We start from the raw sequence: 24,060 nt of genomic DNA on the forward strand, positions 1-24,060 counted from the left end.
TATTTTTGACCGAGTGTTATACAGTCATTTCAGGAAAATCCAGTAAAAAATGCCCTAAAATGCATACAACAAGAAAAGGGCATTTTTGAACACCTGCTTTAAATATTTTTATTGTTATTATTTTTTAATCAATTTGATTGCCGCTTGTACAGTTAAAAATAAAAATAGCTCAATATCTTAAAAAATATTCATTTTAGAAAATAAGTTACTGAAGTTTTTGGTACAAAATTAAACTAGTTTTAATTTTGCTTACAAATACAGTGTTCCATAAAAAAAAGTGTTTTTTAAATTATCTTTACATGGCGATGTTCTATTGTTTTTCTAGTACCACAATTGGAACCAGCCCAAGAAAATATAACTCTTTGCAACTTAAACTAGGGTTCTGTCTCTGCTAGTAACAAAGTTAACAATGGGCGCACTTAATTTGGTACACCCTATATAATGGATTAATTTTCTGCAAAAGAAATAAGTTAATGCATACAGCAAAAACTTTAATTATTTCTTCTGGAATTGACTTTTTATGCGCCTTGAATGTAGGTACATTTTGGAAAACTCTAAGAGATATCCCAGCCACCCCATCCAGGCTAGTCCGCTCCTGTCCTGCAATCAGACACAGTCCATCAATCCAAGCCGCGCAATTTTAATACCGCAGGACCACGTGTGATATACGGGGTGTCAACAGGCACCGTGTCCGTCCTGCCTCTGATCTGCCCTTACAGGAAGAGAGGGGATGGAAAATAAAACTCCTGCTACCACCACCCCCCAGAAGGCGAGATGCACCTTCGAAACCACCAAACAATTACTGGCCATCACCCAGGAAACAGCTTGTCAAACAAGTTGGGTACTTGTCAAAAAAGTATAGTGATAACGTCGCGATCTCCTATCACCAGGAATTTTATTTGGTGGTACATTTCTGTGCATGGTGGTGAAAATGGAAGTGCACCATGTGCCGGGACCCGCTGATTTTGACATGGTTCATCCTTCGGATACGTTAGGGTTGGTTAGTGACTGGATGCTCCCTCTGGTTCCACTTGCTGTGGACGAAGAACATGAGAAGCAAGACGGGACCAAAATTAAAGGAGATTCTGATAGTAAATTTTGTGATTACGCAGAATTGCTAATTCCTGGAAAAGCGATCGCAGGTACTTCAATTCCACAGGGTGCTATGTCGCTGCCGATTGAACCCTGGACTTTACTAGGTGATGTCGATATTCAGCAGGTAAGAAATTAAGAGGTGTATCCATTGAACTTCATTGTAGTTTTTTCTTGTATGCATAGATATCTGTAGGAGTAACTTTATTCGGTACCCTGGATTTGGACAACAAGTACAAGAGCATTTGGCCCCATGATTATCATTGGGTACGAGGTATAAGGCTCTCAAATGATTGCCACACTTACAATGTACAGCTAAAGCTCCAACCGTCTTGCCGGTAGGTAAACTAAAAAATATTAATAAAATAATCAAAAATATCAGAAACATTTTAAAAATCGAATTTTCTTTTATAGAAGTTATAAAAACGTTCGCGGTGGTGTTCAGCCAAAGTTGATCCTTCAAGTAGTAAGGCCGATCGAAATGGGCCAGGAATTGCAATTATGGTTTTCTGAAGATATTTTAGCCATGTTACAAGTGGTCTTCCTCAAACCCTCCAATATCCGAGGTAGGTGAAAATTTTTGATAATCCCCTGTATATTAGTTTTGCATCAATCGTGACGCCGGTTATATATTGACTTGGTCAACTAGTTTCTTACAGCAGTCGTGGCCGAGTGGTTAAGGCGTCTGACTCGAAATCAGATTCCCTCTGGGAGCGTAGGTTCGAATCCTACCGGCTGCGAACCTTTTTGTTTCAAGTTTTTTATTTTTTATTAATAGGCACTTTCTTACAAGCATTTCAATGTAGAAATCAATATTTTCCCGCACTGGTACTTTTTTATTATGTGTTATATTTAACAAACTATGTTATCTCTAAATGGTTTCATACGAGCGTAGATGGGTAAACTGTTTAGAACATACGATATATTAAGAATAAGTATTTCTGTGCCTTAAGAAATCGATTTTCAATTTTATTTAGAAGTCTCGATAAAAGACTAGTAGATTATCAGAAGATTTAGCTGTTAGAGTTTGCACATCTTTTCTCATTTATATGTATATATTTTAATTTTCCTGAAAAATCGTTGACTTATTCGCTAAATCAAAATTGCTTCATTTTCAGGAGAAAACAAGTACAAATGTCTCCGTTGCTCTGCTCTCTATGAATCCCCTAACCCTCTAAAGCTCCATATCACATTAGCCTGTGGAAAACTGCCTATTTCCTCTCTATGGGAACGGTTAGCTACCCTCATAGGAGACCCCCAGTCGGCCCCAATTGCCTCTCCTAAAGTGAAAGATTTCGAGTTCAAACTTACGCCGGATACCCAAACCAGCAAGCAACGAGATGCCTTGGATTTGACAATTTCAGCTCAGCAATTAAAAAGCAACGTGACTACTGCCCATAAAGCGTTACAAAAGGGGCATTATTCAGCTTTCAAACCTTTCAAGTAAATTATTATTTTCATAATCCTCGATATATTTACATTTTTTTCTTTTTTTAGGAAACATGCGATTGAAATTAATGCGACTAATAGGGCGATTGCCTTGAACCCTCAAGGATTGAACACTCACGATCTTCCGCCTCTATGGCCTATGTCGTTTGAGACCGATGTGGTGCAGTTGCATAGAAATTTGATGCAAACTCAAGATTTCAATAATACTCAGAGTATTTACGGGGACGACGCTCAAATTGAAAGTTTGGTAAGAACATTCCTCGTTAGAAATTCGTCATAAACCCCTTTTAAACTCTTTTACTTTAGGTCAGCAGTTTAGGTAAAGCAAAACAAGGGCACATTTGCCTGTACTGCGGAAAGTGCTATTCCAGGAAATATGGGCTAAAAATACATATTAGGACGCATACAGGGTACAAGCCTTTGAGGTGCAAATTCTGCGATAGACCTTTTGGGGACCCCAGCAACCTGAATAAGCATGTTCGATTACATGCTGAAGGAAACACCCCTTATAAGTGTGTCAGGATATGTTTAAAAAAAAACAATATTTTACAAAAAGGATTTTTCTAGGTGTGACTTATGTGGCAAAATTCTTGTACGTCGTCGCGATCTAGAGCGACACCTGACCTCCCGCCACATGATAGAAATACACCCTGACAAGAACATTCTACCTGAGAATTCCGCTAATAATGAGAATCTCAGAGCAACAACTGACGAGGTGGAAAACTCTTCTTCAAGTGCAGACAAATCGATTTTCACTGAAGATTACAACAGTTCGAGTGTTGACAATATTAAGATCACTGAAAAACATCCAGATGTGACTGTTATTAATGAGAAATGCTTAGATTCGGGTGATGGGGAAAAGGTTAGCTAAATGGATTTATTCGTTAAGATATTTTTGAACATTCGTTTCATTGTTGATGTTTTAAAGTTTACTTTTGTAAGCAATTACTGATGAGAGAGATAAAAAGTGTTTGATATAAATTTATCCACCGTCTTTTATATTCCTTTGTCATACAAATGTAAGTATCCACTAGTTAGGCACTAAATAACATTCATTTATAATGTAACTTAATCTAAGATTACACCGACATTTAAGGAAGTTCACATGGTACATAAGTAAAAACACATAAGAGATTGAACAAAACTACAAGTTAATAAAACGACAAAATGTGGACAAATGTGCGCCTATTCTAACTCTTAACACTGATAAATATTCGGAGAAATCAAAATAAGTCACCCATTCGCCACTGTGCAGATCCTAGTTGAAATATCACAACGTTTAATATCACAATGACGTCTCACCTTTCAGTAGGATCAAAACATGGACTATATGATAATAATGCAGTCCATGTGCTACCATAAAATGATTTAGAAATGAACAATCCTTCAAGTTACTCTGACAAGGATCAAATTTAAGTAGTCGATGAAAATGTTTAAGCTGCTTGTTAATGGTCCATGTTCTCACAGAACATTGTTAGTGTTATTGGGACCCCTACAAAAAAATCTAATCTAAAAACTACAACTAAAAGTATTTCAAAACAACTAAATTTAAAGTCTTTGGGCAAACAATGCTTAAGTCAACAAGGAAATACTAAGAGTATAAGTCAAAGTAACTTAACATTTGGTAAAGGCACAACACAAGAAAACAGGGTTACAAAAACGATTAATTGAAACAGGAAAGGTTTTTCATGGGAATGTAATCGCTTTCGTCCCTTTCCTGGGAAAACCTAAAAAGTATTACAATCGAAACAACAATGTGAAAGAGGAGAAAATAGTGTCACTCCGCACGTCTGCCAATAGGGAGGAGGTGGAATAAATAAAACATTCGATCATGTAATTCAGCACTTTATTTAAACTCCCAATAATAATTGATCGCGCGTACAAATCTGTTTTAGCTTTCACAGCCCGATATTTTCATTATATCGTATATTAATATCAAACCAAAACAAGTTTTTAACTATATATTCATTGACTAATAATATATCTAACTAGGACTATCTAAATATTATAATTAACTGAAGGTCGTTAAAAACACCATTAACACGTTAGTGTACTTCAAAATCTACAGTCCCTGACAAAATTATAGGCCACCCCATTTTTTACCATAATTTTTAATTCTAATACTCGAGACAAAAATTATTTTAAGTTTTACAACATTGCAAATAATAAACAAAAATCAACTTTTTAACAACACAAATGTATTTCTGGTTAAAATACGAAAATTCCAAAGCGACAAAAAATAGATAATGCTCGATTTTAAATCTTAACCTTGTTCAAAATGTAGTAATAATTTAGTTTTGAAACATTAAATCCTTTCTGTTATTATTTAATGCAATTAAATTCAATTAAACAATGCCAATAGGAAAAGTGTTGCCGGAGAGTAAAAGAAAGTTATAGAAACTTTGCACGAAAAAAATTGGACAATTTCAAAAGTTGCTCGAATTTTCAATCGAAGTAGGCACGTTATAAGGAATTTTGTTACGCTGGGTGATGATTATGGCCGAAAGAAGAGCACAGGCCCATGACAACAACTGTCCGGGAATGGAGAGTAATTCTACGCCAAGCATACAACTCTGTAGCTACCACAAGGGAATTTGTGAACAAGCCGGAGTACAAACAAACATCAGAAATGTTCAACGCATTTTGCAAAAATCCAGAAACTTAAAGGGATTAAAACTGAAGACTAAACCTCCTCTTTCAAAAGCCCACAAAGCCAACAGGAAACGATTCGCAATTGAACATGTCTCATGGAAAAAGAAATGGAAAAAAGTTATTTTCAGTGATGAAAAACGTTTTAATTTGGATAGTCTTGATGGATAACGATATTATTTTCACGATTTACGCAAGAAAAAAAAAAATTTAAACAGATGTAATCTGAGAAGAGAAGGTATCATGGTTTGCGCTAGACTAGAGTACTACGGAAAGACTGAATTAATATTTTATTTGCCAAAAATGAACGCAAAAAATATAGAGAAGTTATTCAAGAACCGATCGTTGAAAGAGGAAAACTAATAAGAGGAAGGTTCATTTTTCATCAAGACAATATACCTGTTCACACAGTAGGAATAGTTTTAAAAAATTTTGAAGTCAAAAATATTTCAGTTTCACCCTGCCCAGCTCGATTACCAGATCTCAACATTATTGAGAATTGTTTGGGAGAACATTCTCGAGCAGTTTATGCACAAGGAAAACAGTTCAACTCCATAAAAGAACTTAAAACTTACATAATAAAAAAGTGGGGCAATATTCAACAAGAATACATTCAAAAACTTTTTAAATCGCTTCCAAACCGATTGGTGGAAATCTTAGAAAACAACGAGGGATCAATACACTACTAAATAGAAAAACTATAGAGGTAATCAGTAGATGTAGAAAGACTAGCCTATGTTTTTGTCGCTTTGGAATTTCATTTTATTTTCGTATTTGAACTAGAAATAAATTTGTGTTATCAAAAAGTTGTTTTTTGTTTATTTTTCGTAATGTTGTAAAACCCAATAACATTTTAAAAAATCTTGTCTACAAGAATTAACAATTATCGTAAAAAATTGAGATGGCTTATATTATGTTAACAGGTTTAACGGCCGGTTTGGTTAAGAATAAGAAAATAGACATGGATCAGATCTTAAAGTGTGAAATTCGGATATAGTTGTTGAGTCGTAAAATGCATGATGCAAGTAAACAGATCTTAGGAAAATTGAGTTGAAAAGAGATTTACTTTAAGAGAGTTGTAAATAGACATTACTTTGAAGCAGAACATATAGAGATTCTGCGAGTTGCAACGATATTTCTGGGCGCTCTATTTGTTTTAAAATTCTTGGCTAAAAGCTGAAATTTGGAATAAGGAAATTTAAGTTTCTGGAAAATAATTTTTAAACATGAAAACCTTTTTTTGTGATTCGACGGAATAATTTTTTATATTTTGAAATCGGTTGAGAAATACGTATCTAAAGGACGAGAGAAACTAATTTTAAATCGAGGGCCATGATCCTCACCATTTATTATTTGGACACATTCTTTTATTCATTCAAACACTTCAATAAAATCCATCATCGATAGAGTTGTTGGCGTGACATTATCCAGCAAATAGAAGATTTAACAAACTAGTGACATGAAACTTTGACAGTTGGGACAACTCGAGATTGGTATGTACTAAACTGTCGTAATCGGTCCAAATATCTCAATAGGTGTATGTTTCATTGCAAATTGAAGTGTCAGTAAAGGAATGCAAACAGTGGAATCTGTTGTTATCGATGCATTGCAAGTGCCCTTTATCATCAAACATATGTTACTGGCAATAGACAAGAGATGAATTTACCCTTCCCCTCTCCCCCTCTCCATAATTAACTTCTAAAAACAATTGCTCGCTCATACACCATCATGGCCGCTTTGATTGAAAATTTTCTCTTAGGTATTTCTCAACAGAATCTCTGCTCGCAAATTATTTCTGAAAAACTAGAAACTGCAAAGAATGCAAGGGTTAAATCACAATATATTATATCTTTCCTTCAAATTTCAGCTTAATATCATAAAAGACGTCAAAGGAAGAGATATCATTGACATATGTATTGCTATCTCCAAGCTCTTTTGACTTTTATATGGGCCTTTTTCTGGTTATGAATATCCTATCTTAATTTTCAAATGGTCCTGCATGCACTAAGTTTGAACGAACATCCTTTGAGTAAAAATAAAGTGGATGATACGACAAAATGCCGCTACTTTTGACCAATGAATAAGCTCTTAAGTTAATATTAATTAGCATGATTAGCTCTATATTATGTGGAACAACAGAATCTGTTCCAAGCCTATTTGCTCTGTATAATATGTAGAAAACTAAATTAACACCTATGAGAGTAATATAAACAAAAAACATACATTATGCCTCCATACGTTTAATAGTTGAATATTAAAATTCCGAATAATAATTGAAATCAGGAACAAACGAGCAAAATTTAATTCATCTCTTCTTCACCTGTAAGCCATTTTTAGTTTTGTAAAGAGTTATATAAGTCAGATTTACGCCAAGGAATTCTCAATAATTGCGATTCCTTAGGTTCAACCACACATTCTAGACCTATAAAACTGTTCATTAAAAAAACAAGATTTCTGGTACCCCAATTTGAAAAGAGATTCTAACACACCCTCAAATTTATAAGTCATGGTTATATAAGTTAAACGGAAACCAAAAAAATAAACTAACTTAAACGACAACTTAACTGAAAAACTGAGGGTGCTCAACATAAAAACTTCTCCGAGGAAGACAATTTTGACGACTTTTGTGGAAATACCACTGTAACAATTCTAAACTGCCTGCACAAACTAGATTAATATATCAGTGTTTTAAAATATGAAAAACAAAATCTTCACTACTACCACCAGTCTCCCTATTAGTACTGGGACATTCCAAACATACAAGTAATGGTAGTTTTAATTAATGCTTAGTATGTCCCTCTGAACGCGCAGGAGTGCATTGACAAGTTAAACTTACATAGAGAGATATCCCCGAGCTTGGCAACGTCGCCGTCCCACCAAATAGGCGATCAAGACCAAAACCACCAGGACTGCCAATACGCACCCGACGACCACTGGTACTGCATCAGAAGTATTCGCGCCGTCACAGTCCCAAACTGAATGAAAAAACTCAAAGATTATAAACATTATTATAAATGCAACAACCCTCAGCCTTTACCTGAAGAATAATCATTGGCCTTGGTGGTGTTCATAAAACCTTGGTAGTGAAAGTGACTAAGATGTAGTATGGCTGATGTTTCATTGGTCTGGACATCCGTTAGGTTTAAAAGTTGCTCTTTAGTGCAGTAATAGGACATTTTATACGGCACGGAAAATTCAGATGTGTTGTGATAGTATGTGATAGGATTGGAATCTTAAATAAAATACAAAGCAATATAGTTATAGGCCATTTTCACTACCTATTAATAGAAAATCGTCGAATATCAGAAGCAGCTTGAAGTGAGGTAAAAGTTACTAAAGTATGATTCGATTATAATATGACGATCATGTCATGAAATCAGAATTCCTATTAATTAAGAATCATACTCATGTCCTTATAAACAAATATAGCCATCAGCCCTATAGATACTCCATCAACGCGAATGGTATGTCTCAATCTCATTTTTACCGAGGACTGTCACCACCCGTCACTTCATGGATACTTCCCAGCAACTTTGCCGCACACTAACAACTTTCCACTCACAAATGAGAAAAATGGTAGCATTGCTCTCAACTTCAGAAAAGAGAATGAATGATGATGAATCTATTGAATCTATAATATAATCTATCTATCTATAATCTTATGAATCTACAGAATCATTCTTACGCGGATTATGTTTTACATCTCAGATGCGAAACAAATTCAAGCATTTACCTAACTAGAAATCTCCACAAACTTTTTTGTCCAAGGAGACACTTGTTATTGATTTTTGTTGATTTGTTGATTGAAGGCATCGTTACGGCTTCTTTCATTCACGTTCTTTGCATGCAGCCGGGGTGTTCAAAAGAGATTCATAAACATTCTTGGGAGCTGGAAGTTTAGAATGCTTTCATAATATTTTTGTTTGATTTAGAATACCGATTCTTCCGGGTGTCTATATCTTTGCCTGCTTAGTTCATGTAAGAGCCAATATGGAAGAGTGTCTGAGTAACAGCTACTTCCATAGGCATAACACAGGATTGAAACATAATTTGGTAACCGCATATCATGACAACCTTTATAAGGCTTGTGCTAAATGCATTTACAGGCCGAGATAAATCCGGAATATTTTTAAGGGGAGGTATAGCGCTGTCGCTATAAGCGAATTTGCAAATATTGCGTTGTATTTTAAAGTTACGTATTGGTACTTCACTACAAAGTACAATCGTTTAAATCTGCATAACGATGAGTGGAGAACAGAATCGTAGAGCAGCGATACTTGAGTCACTCCGCGTCGGAAAAACTGCTAATGAAACTATCGAATGGTTTAGCTACAAAAAGTTAAGTTTACGATTTGAGCAAAGCGTTCCGGAATGCTGATAATAAATAAAATGTTACTGCAAGACCAGCATTCGACAGTAAGCGATCTGATCGGAAAAGAAGTGCCGAATTTGTTCATTAATTAAAAGAAAAAATTGACACAGATCCCGGATTCAGCATGAATCAATTAGCATGAGATATGGGTGTAGCACGGTCAACAATTAGTCTGGCAGTTCATCAAGACCTAGACTACAAATCTTTTGTTCTACGGAATTGTCACTTACTGACTGAGAAGAACAAGGAAGATCGAAAAATAAAATCTCAAGCATTGTTGAACAACATTAAAGCACAAAAGCGCCGGATACCCCAAGATCTTTTCAAATGAGAAAAAATTTATTCAAGATCGAAAAATCAATCATCAAAATGATCGTTGGATCTGCCAAGGTCGCTGAAGTGCCTAGCGTCATGCACACAAAGCTCCCTGCTTCGATCGTAGTGTTGGGTGTAATCAGCAGTGATGAGGATGTCATGCCACCCCACTTTTTCAAGCAATGTCTCAGAGTAAACGCAGTAGAATATATAAAGGTTCTGGACACAGTTGTGAAGCTCTGGATAGATAAAGTGGTCGCTGGAAGAGAATACGTGTTTCAGCAGAACTCTGCACCGGCTCATAAGTCCAGGAGAACTCAGTCTTCGCTTTACAGCAACTTTCATTACCACTGGTCACCAGATTTGTGGCCACCATGCAGCCCAGACTGTAATCCTCTTGCCTATTACGTATGGGGCGTAGTTGAAGTAAACACAAAGTCTCACAATACAAAGGACACTGTAAAGGTATCCATTGTGGATGTTATGACCAATATGGACAAAATAGAAGTTAAACGAGCATGCTCTTGGTTTCGAACCAGATTGGAGCAGGTCGTCGAAGCGAATGGAGGCCATATTGAATAAATTCAATGTATAATTTGTATATTACAGCTACGTTGAATTGCGCTTGAATAAAACTATTGTTTCTGAAGTACTAATAGATTTAACTTTAACAATAAATTTTTCAGATTTATCTCAACAGCCATGTAGTAATGCTCTACGCACAATAATAAAAAGAGGACTTTGTCTAATGCATTATCCCATTTAATTACCAGTTCTTTGTTAACTACCTGCTCTTGGCACATGATCATCATCTTTCTTGAATCATACTATATATATATAGTTTTATCCTCATGTTACTGGAATGTTATATTGTTTGAGAACTTCCTTACTATACAAGGTGTTTAAAAAAGATGCGACAATATTTAAGGGGGTGATTGCCCTGATTATTTTATAAAAAAAAGTTCCTATAAACATAGATTCGCTAACGCTTCCTTACCAATCTATAGGGTGTTTATGTTTCATTAAAAAAATGGTAAAAATTAAATTTTTCCAAAACCGCTTGATATTATAATGAAATTTTAGGCGTGTCACAATAGTTGTGAAATACGCACACTTTGCAACACAAAACGATTTTTTAGTCTTACCAATGGCGCGCGTATTGGCACATCACAGGCTATTGAAAAATTTTCTATGATAAATGAACATGCTCTAAAATGGTTTTTTTAACTCAAAAACGGGGTATCATCGACAAAATGTCATGAGAGCTTTTTTCTTCACAATTGAACAAGGAATTCAAAAATATTTTCCATTTTTAGAGAAACCAGCGGCGTCCTATTTTTTCTTTAAAAATAGCGTGACGTGTCAATTTCATTATAACATCTCAAGCTTTTTTGGAAAAATCTAATTTTTATTGTTTTTTTAATGAAAGATAAACACCCTATAGATTGGTAAAGAAGAGTTTGCGGACCTATGTTTATAAGAACTTTTTTTTAATAAAATGATTTGGGCAATCACCCTCTTTAATATTGTCACATCTTTTTTAAACACCTTCTATATAAAATATCTATAAATCCCAAATATAAATATGTAATAAATATATTTAAAAGATTTATGAGTAATGTACATTCCAGTAACAGATAATTCATCAAACATAAGAAACATTTATAACATGTTAACAACAACCAAACTGCAACTTACCAAGCAAGAATATAGTTGTTCTAACAGACTCTATATCAAATTTGCTGTTGTTTTTCAACAACTGGAAGGTGATGGTATTATTATACCAGTTTATAGTTAAAGACTCAGTGTTGATGGCACTTGATGAACAGGAAACTTTTGAAGTCGCAGATTTAGGAACATTTACCTAAAAAATCATATTAAAATATGAAAGTCTGTGGCAACAATCTTTACAATAGAATACATACAAAAGTAGAGTTTTTTTTGTCTTTGGAGAGGACCTCCACCTGAATTTGTATTCTTGCCATGAGGCAAATAAACTTGGTGTCAGTGTAGTTGCCAACATAGTCATTTACAGCTGGATTATTGTCAGGTTTGGGGGTTGAGGTTGTTGGGGCTACTGTGGTAGAGGAAGTGGTTGTAGATTTAGTGGTTGTGACAGTAGTGGAGGTGGTTGTTGATGTTGAAGTAGTAGTTGTATTTGGGGAAGATGTTGTTATAGTAGGGATAGGCTTATTAGTTGTAGAACTACTGGGTGATGGTGTACTAAGGCCATTTGGTCCAAAAGGAGGATCAACACGAACTCTAGCAGAAACATCTGAAATTGATATAACTTGTATTTTGGTATTGATGACCATATTTTCAATAAGTAAATGGATAACTTGGAAGCTTTATTATAATAATATAAATAGTGGGAAATCACACAAGCATAAGTGGTATTTCACATTCTCAAATTAAATAAAGTGTTACATTAAATAAATAGTCAGAGAGCAGCTGTGCAAACTTCTTACTCAAGGCAATGAATAACTTGGTTGTCTATCAGAAAAAATTATGAATTACCGTTTCAAACTTATCTTGAAAATTTTGATAAAAATGGTCTTAATGCTTACTCAGCACTACTCAGAGGGAGGAAAAAAGTGAAGGAAAACTGCAAAATTAAGTAAACAGGCAAATTTTCAACTCTCCCGTGACTAAAGCTTGATAAGTATGTATTAAATTAAACTATAACATCAAAAAAGAACAAAGAACCGTAAATAGTACTTTGCAAATGCCTAGCTATCATATTGCTTTTTTATTGGTCATGCTGCTGCCGCTATTTCGCAGTAAATCCTTGAACTATTTAACTCCTTACCTTCAGTGAGGACCCAAGATACTCCTAACAATACTATTAAACTTTTTAGAAGCATTGTTGATGTAAAAACCTTTTTTCCTTGGACGTTATCGAGACGTTCGCACTTCCAGAAGGAAACTATTCACAGTAAGGAGCAATTTACTAATTTACAATAAATACAATGAAGAAGGAAAGTGACGTTGATGACATAACGACAACTGAGTGGTAAATTCATAGAACTGTCAATAGATGCTGATTCTGGCATCTACAGGAATTTTTTTTAAAGTTCTTGATGTTATGGTGAAGGAAAAATAACTGTGATAACAAACCAATAGATTTTTTCACTGGTTAACGCTTGCAGTAGAACTTCGACAAAAGATCAGTTACTTGCCTAGCTACATACATTTCAATGCAAAATATTTCCTTTCGAAATTATTTGCTCTTTCTAGTTCTTAATCCTTGCTTCAAATCTAGAAAAGCCTGGCTGGATACGATATCCTATTTGATTAGCCGTGAATCTTGAAATGTGGCAACGATGACATTGTTGATGACGTTTTACAATACTGCGTGACATGACAGTGACTGACAATGTTTTTGTTTTTTGTTATCAATATTATTAATGATTGTTTGTTTACCATTTCTTTTACATCCTTGTCGGTTTACTATAATTGATGAGACTTTGCGTTAATTAAAATAAAAAATGAAATAATTATTTTATACTCCTATTTTGATTAATTATTCGGCTGGACAGTTTGGTGGTAGTAATCTATCAGACTTTACCAGCCAAACCATGTCAACGACCCAAAGGGCATTCGCACAAAAATTAAATAAGTAAAAGCTAAAATAAGTTTGAGGAGTCTGGGTTCTCACTTAAAGTCTTTTTGAATTTTAGGCAACATGCAGCCGAAGTTCGAAGAACAGTGTCTTCCAGCAAAAGTGGTCTTCTCACACCTTCATCCACCTCTGTAAGTTCAAGTTATTACATGCACCCATAATTTTTCCATCTCCTACTACTACTGATAATATTTATTGCTAGAGCTGGACTAATGATATAGCTGACCCACTGGACTTTGAAGAGTTCCTAAGTGCATATCAACTTGTTATTGACCGAGACCCCTTAAGAAGCATTCTGGATGTTCCTCAAGGAGATGTCCAGGTTGATCTCATTGACAGACCTTTAAGGACTTTGCAGCCAATTTTACCTGAAGAAAGATTGTAAATTCTAATGTAGTTTTAATTTGCTCACTGTTTTGTCAATGATCATTTACTCATAATATGTAGAGAGTCGCTGTTGCCACACATCCAATCATGTGTGGAATGTTACACATCTGGATGGAAAGTGGTTCGGTATACCCACCGGCATTTGAGCAGCAGTAGTGCCAGTAGAACAAACATTTCAAAAAGTCTGCAACCAAGCCCCAAACAAGAATTCGAAGTAGATTTTCAAGTATCTTCTGAGATTGACAGTGAATTAGGTAGTCTCATTAAATCTCATTTCTTACAAGTTTAATACTCTTACAACCTTTCAGATGCAACATCTCATGGAGGAAGCAGCCGACAAAGTATTGTATCCTTAGGTTCTTTATCATCATGTGGAGATACTTTAACTCCCAGAAATTCCTGGGCTTCTCTAGACCTGAGACATTCAACAGGAGATGCTCTGATTCCAGAAATATTAGAGCAGTCAGTCTTAGAGTCTCAAGACCAAGTAAATGAAAGTCAAAGGCAAATTGAAAGACCTCTGGCCCTTTATGCCCTATCTCCACAAGATCTAACTGAAAACTGTGATTCTATTGAAAAAAGACTGCCAGCCACAGCTCCATATGAGCATATTGGTCATCGTGTTTTGGTCAAGTGCCTACAGATGACATTGGACATTGAAGTGGAGCCACTTTTTGCCTCAATGGCTCTGTATGATTCCAAAGAAAGAAAAAAAGTTTCAGAAACATTTTATTTTGACATGAATCCTGAGCAGCTTAAGCGGATGTTGGGCGGACATGTGGCCTATGCCGACACTAGCACACTGGCCAGAAGCTGCATTTTTAATATTTCACATCCTTCTCCTGATTTGTTTATTGTGGTGAGATTGGAAAAGGTCCTGCAGGGGGATATCAATGAGTGTGTGGAGCCATATTTGAAGGATGAAAAGGTGAGCATGAATTGCAGACTGCATATATCCAAAAATCTCCTACTTCTGCTGTTAGCAATGACTTGTCAAAATATAACTTTCATAACATTAGCAACACTTTTATTTATCATTTTCATAAATGTCACATGTTATCAGTGGAAAAATGAAAGGGAAATAACTGGCTATACATAAAACATGTCTCTTATAGAATAGGGACAAACTGAAATCCATCGCTGTATCAGTCAGTGAAAGGCTGGGCAAGTACCGCCAAGTTTTCGCTTGGACAGCCATAAATCTGATCAACGTGATAAACGGAGGTAACTCACTGGAGCGAGAATTTGATCGAGATTCGTGCGGGTCTGGATCAAATACTAATAGTTTAGGTAATTAATTTTTACTTAAACCAGGGTCATCAATAATAACCATGATTTAGAGAAACAGGAGTTATATTTATACAGAATGATTCACAACTTATCTATAAAATTTTAGGGGTAGGTGTGTCATGAAAAACTAAGTCGATTTTGTAAGAATCCTTATGATGATTATGGAAAACCCTTATGATTTTTGCGGAAAAAATTGTTAAAGTTTAACCATTGTATAACTGGACGACTGTAATATTTACGTTTTTCTGCAGAATCCCTTTTAGGTTCATTAACCTTACGTTTAATTTATAGTTGGTCTCCCACGTGTCAATGGTTGGGAGCTGAAGACATGGGTGATTCGTCTTAAGGGTAACAATTTATGATACCAAGATTGCTTACACATGTAAGTACGCTTCTTTTATTTCGGGTGAAACAAAAGTACCCTTAAGTCGGATCACCCATGTCTTCAGCTCCCAACCATTGATACGTGGGAAACCCAACTGTAAATTATACGTAAGGTTGATGAACCTAAAAGGAATTCTGCAGAAAACCGGGAACATTACAGACGTCCAGTTATACAATGGTTAAACTTTAACAATTTTTTTCGAAAAATTTTTCTTACAAAATCGACTTAGTTTTTCATGACAAACTTATCCCTAAAATTTTATAGATAAGTTATGAATCACCTTGTATATTTGTAGTGCTGTAGTTGATATCTGTGTAACTAAAACAAGAACACAATTTTATAACTTACAGATAGAAAATCGTCAGGTGGAGGTTTAGAACAATTGCGGCGTAAAGCCATCGGTGATATGGGCTCATTAACTCGAAGAGGTTCTCTTGAAAGGAAAGACAAATGCAGGTCTTGGTCCCCGGATCATTTGGCCAGCAACCTAGACAACTTTCGACCCATAACTTTAACCATGTCCTCCTTTTTCAAACAAGAAGGCGATAAACTCCGCGACGAGGACTTATACAAATACCTGCAAGACCTTAAGAGGCCAACTTTAGTACTCAAGAAGTTGAAGTGCATCCCCGCCACATTTAAGTTAGAAATTTCTCCGTGTCTGCTGGAATATAAGAACTGTTTGACGACTGAGTTAGCCAAGCTTCGGCCTTACCCTGACGACAAATTCCGACCTACTAAAGAGCTTTTGGAGATGCCGGTCAAGGAAGTGTTAATACCACATTACACTTACAGGAATTTGTTATTCGTGAGCCCCAAAGATCTGAATTTCTCGAATAGAACCGGATCGGCGAGGAATTTAGCTGTGAAAATACAGTTAATGGCTGGAGAGAGTGAGAGCCACAGTTTGACTAATATTTTCGGTAAATCTAGCTGCCCAGAAATGACCAATGAAGCATTTTCTGCGGTGACGTATCACTGTAAGACGCCAGTGTTCTATGACGAAATTAAAATCAAGTTGCCCGCATCTTTAGCCGACAATCACCACTTGTTATTCACATTCTATCACATATCGTGCCAGAAAAAAGCTGATCAAAACGTGGTGGAAACTCCAGTGGGATACACCTGGCTGCCGTTATTGAGAGACGGTAGGTTGGTTTCCGGTGAATTTTGCCTGCCAGTGATGCTGGAGCCACCACCCAGAAACTACAGCTACATTCCTCCAGATGTGTTTTTGCCAGGCATGAAATGGCTTGACAATCACAAAGGACTTTTTACAGTGATCTTGGACACAATGTCATCAGTTCACACCCATGATCCTCCAGTAGAACGCTTCTTTGCCGTCTACGACTATATTCACACTGGAATCATTCCGACCAGGTTAGGAGAGGTCGGCTCCGAAAAAGAACTAACCAGCTCAATGGTGGCTCTCGCAGGAGCAAGACCCGAAACTATAGTCAAGCACCTTCCACAGCTTTTTGATAACGTTATCGAGCTCTTAGCTAAGCCGCCCAGAATCTCTGGACATGTGATCAACGTGGGATCTACCTGTTTCGAAACCTTGTGCCTTCTTTTGGATAGCATATCAAATATTCAAGAGTTACCTTGCGACCAACACGGAAGAAATTCTCTTTTGACTACCTATCTCCAGTTCCAATGCAATCTTCCACACCCCGCCTTCGAAGGCTCTCCTCCTGTGTTGCTGCGTAGTAACTCCAATCCCGATTTAGAGGTCAGTCACTATCAATCTAGAGGATTGGATAGGGCCTCCAGCATGCGTGTGCCTCCCAATGAACCAGTCAGTCCAACTGTAATCAGCTCCTGTCCCAGGATAGTGCATCAGGAGTTGGCTTATCAATGGACGATTACTAGTGGGCGCAACAAGGATTTGGCCATGCACAACGCCTGGTTCTTGTTTGATTTAATGATTAAAAGTATGGTGGAACATCTGGCACACACTCGAAGTCTGGATATTCCTAGAAAATCGCGATTCCCAGATCAATTCCTTGACGACGTCTGTTCGCTTGTTCAATATGTAACATTGGAAATTATCCAGCATTCTGCAGGAGAAACGAGGAAAGCCCACAAATTAAACTCAGCGCTAGCGTTCTTCTTTTTCGACCTGCTTTCCATTGCCGACAGAGGATGGACATTCCAATTAATGCGTTCATACACCAAAGACATTCAAAGCAAAATAAGTTCAAATCCCGAAGCCAGCGTTTTAGTGGAACTGAAGCTGGAGTTTAGCAGGATCATTTGCAGTCATGAGCACTATGTGGCCTTAAATTTGCCATTTTCATCGCCGTTCATGTCTTCGGGAGCTAGTATATCGCCGAGTCCCAGTGTAACTAGCTCAACAAGTCAGAATTCCTTCCTCTCTGGTGCACCTCCGAGTCAAGAACGCGTCAACACATTCGCAGAGCTGTCTTCGGAGTATAAGCAGCACCATTATTTGGCCGGTATGATTTTGGGAGATGTGGCCACTGTTTTGTTGGAAACACAGTAAGTAAATACATAGGTCACTAGGCCATACTAGCATTACGTAACATGCCGTGTACATATGTATTATTTGTTGCAGTCAGGCTTCCTTGCATAATAAAGCCGTAGACACTGTGAAATCACTTCTGTCCTGGCATGACAATGATTCACGGTACGTCTCTCCCGAATCCAAACATAGAGTGGCTGCGCTTTACTTCCCTTTGCTGGCCATCGCCATGGACGTGTTACCCTTGCTTCACCCATTTACGCAAGATAAAAATGACAGGTTTGTTCACGAAGAACACCACGGCCCCAGCAACATCAATCCTAGTGTCGCTATGGCAATCGCCGGAAAATTGCCGACATCGACATGCGACGCATTTCAGTCGGTATGTCGTTTTAACGAAAAACTCCACCCCCAATTTATTATTGTCCCACCAGCTTCAAGGAAGGAAATTAGGTATAAGTGCAGAAACCACCAGAAATTTGCTAACGTGCGTCCTGTGGACTTTGAAAAATGTGGAACGCGAATCGTTGTCCCAATGGATGGGCGAGCTGACGTCATCGAGGTTAGGAACCTTGCTACACCTTTTGGATGCATGCACCAGCTGCTTTGAATACCGCCCAAGGCGCAAAGCGCCGCCCTCATCGGGATACGCCCATGCCCAGGTGACTCAAGACATCAAGTCGCGTCTCGAAGACGTAATTCTAGGACAAGGCTCTGCAAGAGAGATGATGCAGCGACGTAAGGGTAACGGAGACATCCTTACTTTGGTGAATTTGGTTTTAAGGGTGATTTAGCAGGAACCCCACAAGCTTCTGCAGAAAAACTAAGATGGCGCAAAGAGCAGATGAACTATAAAACAGGTACAGATTTTCAAGAGAGACCTCGGGAAGATACGTTGCACGACTCGCATTTGGAAGGCCATTTTGCCACCGAGGCCTCGTTCATCGTATTGGACACCCTGGAACGCTGCGTTTCAACTATTGCGCAGATGGATACGCAACAACATCTAGTAGGTCTTGCGTTATCGGTACTATTGCATGCACTGGGCAAAAACCAGAGTACCACAGTATTGCCGCACATGTTTGCTTCTCAGCGCAGTTTGGTTTTTAAGGTAATTAATTGTCGTGACCTTGAGGATTGAAGGCGTAGCTTCAACTGTAAATTCTTCAGTTTCACAGTGCCTTATTTGACGAAGAGAGCACTTATTGCGCCGATCTTTGTCTGCTCCTGTTGAAGCACTGCGGTTCCCAAATTGCTTCTGTTCGATCTCAAGCAGCCGCCTCGTTGTATCTCCTTATGAGGCAAACTTTTCAAATAGGGAATGTAAATTTATTCCTCTTCGCTCTAAATATTGAACTAATGTTTTTTTTGCTCCAGAATTTTGCCCGAGTTAAAATGCAAGTAACCATGTCGCTAAGCAGCCTGGTGGGGACATCAGCTTCATTCAGCGACGATTCCCTGCGCAGATCTTTGAAAACTATTCTGGAATATGGGGAACATGACACGGAACTGCAAGAAACCACGTTCCCTGAACAAGTGCGCGATTTGGTGTTCAATCTGCACATGATCCTTTCGGATACGGTGAAAATGAAGGAATTCCAAGAAGATCCTGAAATGTTATTAGACCTTATGTATCGCATCGCTAAGGGTTACCAGAATTCCCCCGATTTAAGACTCACTTGGCTGGCCAACATGGCCCAAAAACACATGGAGAGAGGTTTGCGGTTTAATTCTCTAAAAAATGCCTACTGAGAACATTTTTCTCTTGCTCAGGAAACCACACAGAAGCAGGAATGTGCCTAGTGCACTCCGCAGCCTTGGTTGCCGAATACTTGGCAATGTTGGAGTCGCTCCCTTATCTCCCAGCAGGAGCTGCTGCATTGGAAAAAGTTAGCTCCAACGTTTTGGAAGAAAGTGCCGTTTCAGATGACGTCCTAAGTCCTGAACGAGAGGGTGGTTGTTTAGGATCTCATTTCACCGAAGCAGGTCTGTTGGGGTTATTGGAGCATGCGGCCAGCAGCTTTCATGCTGCCGCCATGTACGAGCCAATGAACGACATCTACAAGGTGTTAATTCCTATTGCTGAAAATAATAGGGATTTCAAGAAGTTGGCGAATATTTATGGGTAAATACTTTCGGTGATACTAAGTATACCTAAAATAAACAAATATCTTTCAGTAAACTGCATGATGCTTATACACGCATCGACCAACTGCAAGGCAAACGTATGTTCGGAACGTATTTCCGAGTAGGCTTTTATGGTTCCAAATTTGGGGATTTGGACAAGGAAGAATTTATATACAAGGAGCCTTCACTTACGAAACTTCCAGAAATTTTCAGTAGGCTAGAGGTGAGACCAACATACTCACTTTACCTGTATAGTAGAACTGACAGTAACGATTTATTTCCTGATGTAGAATTTCTATGCGGAACGCTTTGGGACGGAAAACGTCATAATCATCAAGGACTCGAATATCGTCGATATAAGCTTACTGGACCAGGATAAGGCCTACATTCAGATTACCTACGTAGAACCTTATTTCGAACAATTTGAATTGAGTTATCGACAGACTCATTTCGATCGCAACTTTAATATTAGTAAACTCCATCCATTTGCAATAATCGTCATAGAACTAATTAACGCGACTTTTATAGAGAGATTCGTATATGCTACTCCCTTTACCATGACCGGGAGACCTCATGGCGAACTCAAGGAGCAGTACAAACGAAGAACCATATTGACTACGGCCGTACACTTTCCATATGTCAAGACTCGTGTTCAAGTGGTGGATAGAGTGCAAATCACTTTAACACCCATTGAGGTCAGCCCGGATCTTAATCTGAACTTTGCGTTACATTGCTATGTTTTTAGGTTGCAATAGAAGATATTCAAAAGAAGACTGCAGAATTAGCCACTGCTACCCAGCAAGAGCCGCCAGATCCAAAAATACTACAAATGGTATTACAAGGATGCATTGGCACAACTGTAAACCAGGGGCCGTTGGAAATGGCACTGACATTTCTATCTAGCGATGGAAAAAATTTGACTAGACACCAGAATAAACTTAGGCTGTGCTTCAAAGATTTTTCCAAAAAGTGATTTGTAGTCTTAGTGGTATTAAGTGGTTTATGGTAACTTGGTAATTGTAGATGTGCGGATGCCTTGAAGAAGAACAAAAATCTTATCGGCGTGGATCAACGAGACTACCAAAGAGAGTTGGACAGGAATTACAAGAAATTTACGGACAAGTTACAACCTTTAGTAAATCCACCTTCAATTACTATTATAAATTCAAGGTAGAGTTATTATCGATTTGAAATAATCGCGACGTGTTATAGAAAATTTTTTTAGCGCTAGCAAGTATACAGAAAGCTCAGCTTTACGATGGTAAATCGCACATGGGACTTTAGTCTTTAAGATTTAAAAAGTTAAACATTTTTATTTACGAAAAAACGGTCCGTATTTATATTTTCTTTAATGACTAATGCTTTCCAGTACGTACAGGCTACAAGCATTTAATGCCTTTTAGACGCACAACTCTTATTTATATTTATCGTTTACTAATCCTTTCCTCTCGTATATTATATCTGTAGTACTGATCTAGGAACTAAAGATACCTAGAAGTAGAAACAAATAAAAATAGTATAAAATCACATTGAAAAACTTTAAGTAGAATAATAAAACAAATATTTCCTGAAAATGTGTTTTTTTCTAAAAATCTTATTTTAAAAATTTTCCTCAGAATTTTCAGCTAAACCCAATAGGAAATTTTACTAGCCCGAAGTGACCATGGTATCGTTCGCATTCTTTGCATTATAGTATTTTATCTAAGCCTTAAGTACTGTATTTTATTGCTACTCTTTGGTATATATTCAACGAGCCTTACGTCTGGGATTTTTGCGGACTATGTCGATCTAGTTATGCATTTCCCTACACGTGATCTTTTTGCGGTCACCATAAAGTACAGAATTTTAAATTTATTTTTTAGCCCCCTCTCTTTTAAATATTCAAAAAGGGTTCTGATTCTGGAAAGTTTTCACGTACTCAATCACGTTCTCTGTTTTCTTTTTTAGATTCCTTACCTGCCGTAAAAATGTTATTTATACTTTTATTACTTATTTCAATCATACGGCATCATGGCAACTGTGTAAAACTAAAACATAAATTTTAAATTTCAATTTAAAGGTTTATAATTTCACATTCATTGTCAACAGCAGCCCATGTATTGAACAATGTTCTTAATTTAATGGACGATACACCCCTGAGGATCGACAGCGCGTAAACTTCTAGACACAATACATCGTGACTGGGTTCGCCATGATGCCAGTTCTAATTTCGGGGCTATTCATTAAATGTCAAACAAATTCTTAACCTCAACTGTCGAATGACTCAAATTTGTGGTGGATGCACCAGGTAACCTGTAAATTTACTTTCCTTTATTTATTTTTAATTTTTCTTGCTTATTGATATTATTAATTGGTTCCTAAATTAGTAGTAATAAAGATTATAAGAACATCGAAATGAAGCACCACTAACTTCACCACTCAAGAGCCATGAGTGCTGTTACTGAAGAAAGACTTGTAACAGAAGTTCCAAGTAGCCTTAAACAACTAGCCCGTTTAGTAGTCAGGGGCTTCTACAGCATCGAAGATGCTCTTATCGTAGATATGTTAGTCAGGAATCCCTGCATGAAAGAGGATGATATATGTGAACTCCTAAAATTTGAAAGAAAAATGTTACGAGCTCGAATAGCAATTTTGAGAAATGATAAATTTATTCAAGTGAGGCTACGCATGGAAACCGGGGCGGACAGTAAAGCGCAAAAGGTCAATTATTATTTTATTAACTATAAAAGTTTTGTCAATGTAGTTAAATACAAGCTGGATCTCATGCGAAAGAGGCTGGAGACTGAAGAAAGAGATGCTACAAGTAGAGCTAGTTTCAAATGTTTGGCTTGTCTAAAGACTTTTACTGATCTTGAGGCAGATCAATTGTTTGATTTTATGTCTGAGCAATTTCGATGTACCTATTGCAAGGAGGTTGTAGAAGAAGATTCATCAGCCTTGCCAAAGAAAGATTCCAGACTGTTATTAGCGAAATTCAATGAGCAACTTGAACCTTTGTATATTTTACTACGTGAAGTGGAAGGTATCAAATTAGCCCCTGAGGTGCTAGAACCTGAGCCAGTAGACATTAGCACAATAAGAGGTTTAGAGAAGAAATCTTTTCTGCCATCACAAGAATGGTCAGGAGAAGCTACAAGAAGCTCTGGCTTTGCTGTGGAAGAAACACGGGTTGATATCACAATTGGTGAAGAATCTAGTGCAACTGCCCCCTCTAACCACAAAGAAGCTCCAATATGGATGACAGAGTCCACTGTCATTTCGTCAAATACGACACAAGACGAATTGAAAATCGGTGAAATAGACCAGATAGAAGAATCTAATAGTCAATCAGCTAAAAATGATGACATTATGAGTGTACTGCTGGCTCATGAAAAGCGTTCAACTAACCAAACTTCTAGTGCCATTAAAGGCTTAGGTACAAATAATGATTCTGACTCAGAGTCAAATGCTTCAAAAGAGGATAAAATTACCATGGAGGATGTGGAGACTATGGACAGTGAAGATGAAGATGATAGTGGGGTTCCAACAGTCAATGTAGGCAATAAAAGCTTTTTGATTACAAATATTAATGATAGTATTATAAACGAAATGACTCAAGCAGAAAAGGAAATTTATGTTCAAGTATTTCAGGATTATTATTCTCATATGAATTATTAATTTTTCCTTTTTTGAGTGGTTTCTTTAGCTCATTAGTGAATATGTCATACTTACAAAATATCAGTTGAATATTTTTTTAATTATATACACCGAGTTAAGTATAGCCTCAGATAGAAAATAAATACACATTACAAATTGTTTCATTATAGTCATACTATTTAGTGTGAAATTACAAAATATTCAAAGAGTAAAAGGATCATGGTCTTGTTAATATATGTATTAAAAGAACT

At 37.1% G+C, this 24,060-nt stretch overlaps 4 protein-coding genes and 1 non-coding gene across 5 annotated transcripts; 4 read left to right on the forward strand and 1 right to left on the reverse strand.

Moving 5' to 3' along the window:
* The first annotated feature begins 599 nt into the window (after positions 1–599).
* Positions 600–3,412, forward strand: Prdm13 (PR/SET domain 13). The gene is made up of 7 exons (XM_066402689.1): positions 600–1,219; positions 1,279–1,430; positions 1,507–1,658; positions 2,211–2,535; positions 2,590–2,788; positions 2,848–3,053; positions 3,109–3,412. The coding sequence occupies exons 1-7, from the start codon at positions 920–922 to the stop codon at positions 3,410–3,412; spliced, it is 1,638 nt and encodes a 545-aa protein (XP_066258786.1). The 5' UTR covers positions 600–919.
* Positions 1,751–1,832, forward strand: TRNAS-CGA (transfer RNA serine (anticodon CGA)). The gene has a single exon. It is a non-coding gene; the product is annotated as a tRNA-Ser (tRNA).
* Positions 3,413–3,518: 106 nt separating the features above from the next.
* Positions 3,519–12,827, reverse strand: LOC136417037 (lysosome-associated membrane glycoprotein 2-like). The gene is made up of 6 exons (XM_066402527.1): positions 12,687–12,827; positions 11,803–12,152; positions 11,576–11,741; positions 8,228–8,422; positions 8,027–8,165; positions 3,519–4,268 (listed from the first exon to the last, which is right to left on the reverse strand). The coding sequence occupies exons 1-6, from the start codon at positions 12,739–12,741 to the stop codon at positions 4,205–4,207; spliced, it is 969 nt and encodes a 322-aa protein (XP_066258624.1). The 5' UTR covers positions 12,742–12,827; the 3' UTR covers positions 3,519–4,204.
* Positions 12,828–13,341: 514 nt separating this feature from the next.
* Zir (Zizimin-related) lies at positions 13,342–21,605 on the forward strand. The gene is made up of 19 exons (XM_066402710.1): positions 13,342–13,496; positions 13,558–13,630; positions 13,702–13,880; positions 13,947–14,140; positions 14,195–14,814; positions 15,002–15,176; positions 15,912–18,063; positions 18,140–18,428; positions 18,481–18,790; positions 18,844–19,157; positions 19,217–19,369; positions 19,424–19,763; positions 19,820–20,171; positions 20,225–20,396; positions 20,464–20,644; positions 20,702–20,868; positions 20,919–21,142; positions 21,197–21,343; positions 21,399–21,605. Exons 1-19 carry the CDS (start codon positions 13,456–13,458, stop codon positions 21,436–21,438), a joined length of 6,123 nt encoding a protein of 2,040 aa, XP_066258807.1. The 5' UTR covers positions 13,342–13,455; the 3' UTR covers positions 21,439–21,605.
* Positions 21,606–22,446: 841 nt separating this feature from the next.
* TfIIEalpha (transcription factor IIEalpha) lies at positions 22,447–23,887 on the forward strand. The gene has a single exon (XM_066402552.1). The coding sequence runs from the start codon at positions 22,601–22,603 to the stop codon at positions 23,828–23,830; it is 1,230 nt and encodes a 409-aa protein (XP_066258649.1). The 5' UTR covers positions 22,447–22,600; the 3' UTR covers positions 23,831–23,887.
* The last annotated feature ends 173 nt before the right edge of the window (positions 23,888–24,060 follow it).

Source organism: Euwallacea similis, chromosome 26, assembly GCF_039881205.1.
Source record: "Euwallacea similis isolate ESF13 chromosome 26, ESF131.1, whole genome shotgun sequence".
In the NCBI taxonomy this organism is placed as follows: domain Eukaryota; kingdom Metazoa; phylum Arthropoda; class Insecta; order Coleoptera; family Curculionidae; genus Euwallacea; species Euwallacea similis.

Excerpts from the sequence above, each read along its gene's own strand:
- Prdm13 (XM_066402689.1), top strand. The coding sequence starts at position 920 with ATGGTGGTGAAAATGGAAGTGCACCATGTGCCGGGACCCGCTGATTTT. Across the intron at positions 2,536-2,589 it reads TCAGCTTTCAAACCTTTCAA|GAAACATGCGATTGAAATTA; the intron begins GTAAATTATTAT and ends TTCTTTTTTTAG. Across the intron at positions 2,789-2,847 it reads ACGCTCAAATTGAAAGTTTG|GTCAGCAGTTTAGGTAAAGC; the intron begins GTAAGAACATTC and ends CTTTTACTTTAG.
- LOC136417037 (XM_066402527.1), bottom strand. The coding sequence starts at position 12,741 with ATGCTTCTAAAAAGTTTAATAGTATTGTTAGGAGTATCTTGGGTCCTC. Across the intron at positions 11,742-11,802 it reads ACAAAAAAAACTCTACTTTT|GTAAATGTTCCTAAATCTGC; the intron begins GTATGTATTCTA and ends ATGATTTTTTAG. Across the intron at positions 8,423-11,575 it reads AACAACTATATTCTTGCTTG|ATTCCAATCCTATCACATAC; the intron begins GTAAGTTGCAGT and ends ATTTTATTTAAG.
- Zir (XM_066402710.1), top strand. The coding sequence starts at position 13,456 with ATGTCAACGACCCAAAGGGCATTCGCACAAAAATTAAATAA. Across the intron at positions 14,815-15,001 it reads CATATTTGAAGGATGAAAAG|AATAGGGACAAACTGAAATC; the intron begins GTGAGCATGAAT and ends TGTCTCTTATAG. Across the intron at positions 19,158-19,216 it reads AGCGCAGTTTGGTTTTTAAG|TTTCACAGTGCCTTATTTGA; the intron begins GTAATTAATTGT and ends TAAATTCTTCAG.
- TfIIEalpha (XM_066402552.1), top strand. The coding sequence starts at position 22,601 with ATGAGTGCTGTTACTGAAGAAAGACTTGTAACAGAAGTTCCAAGTAGC.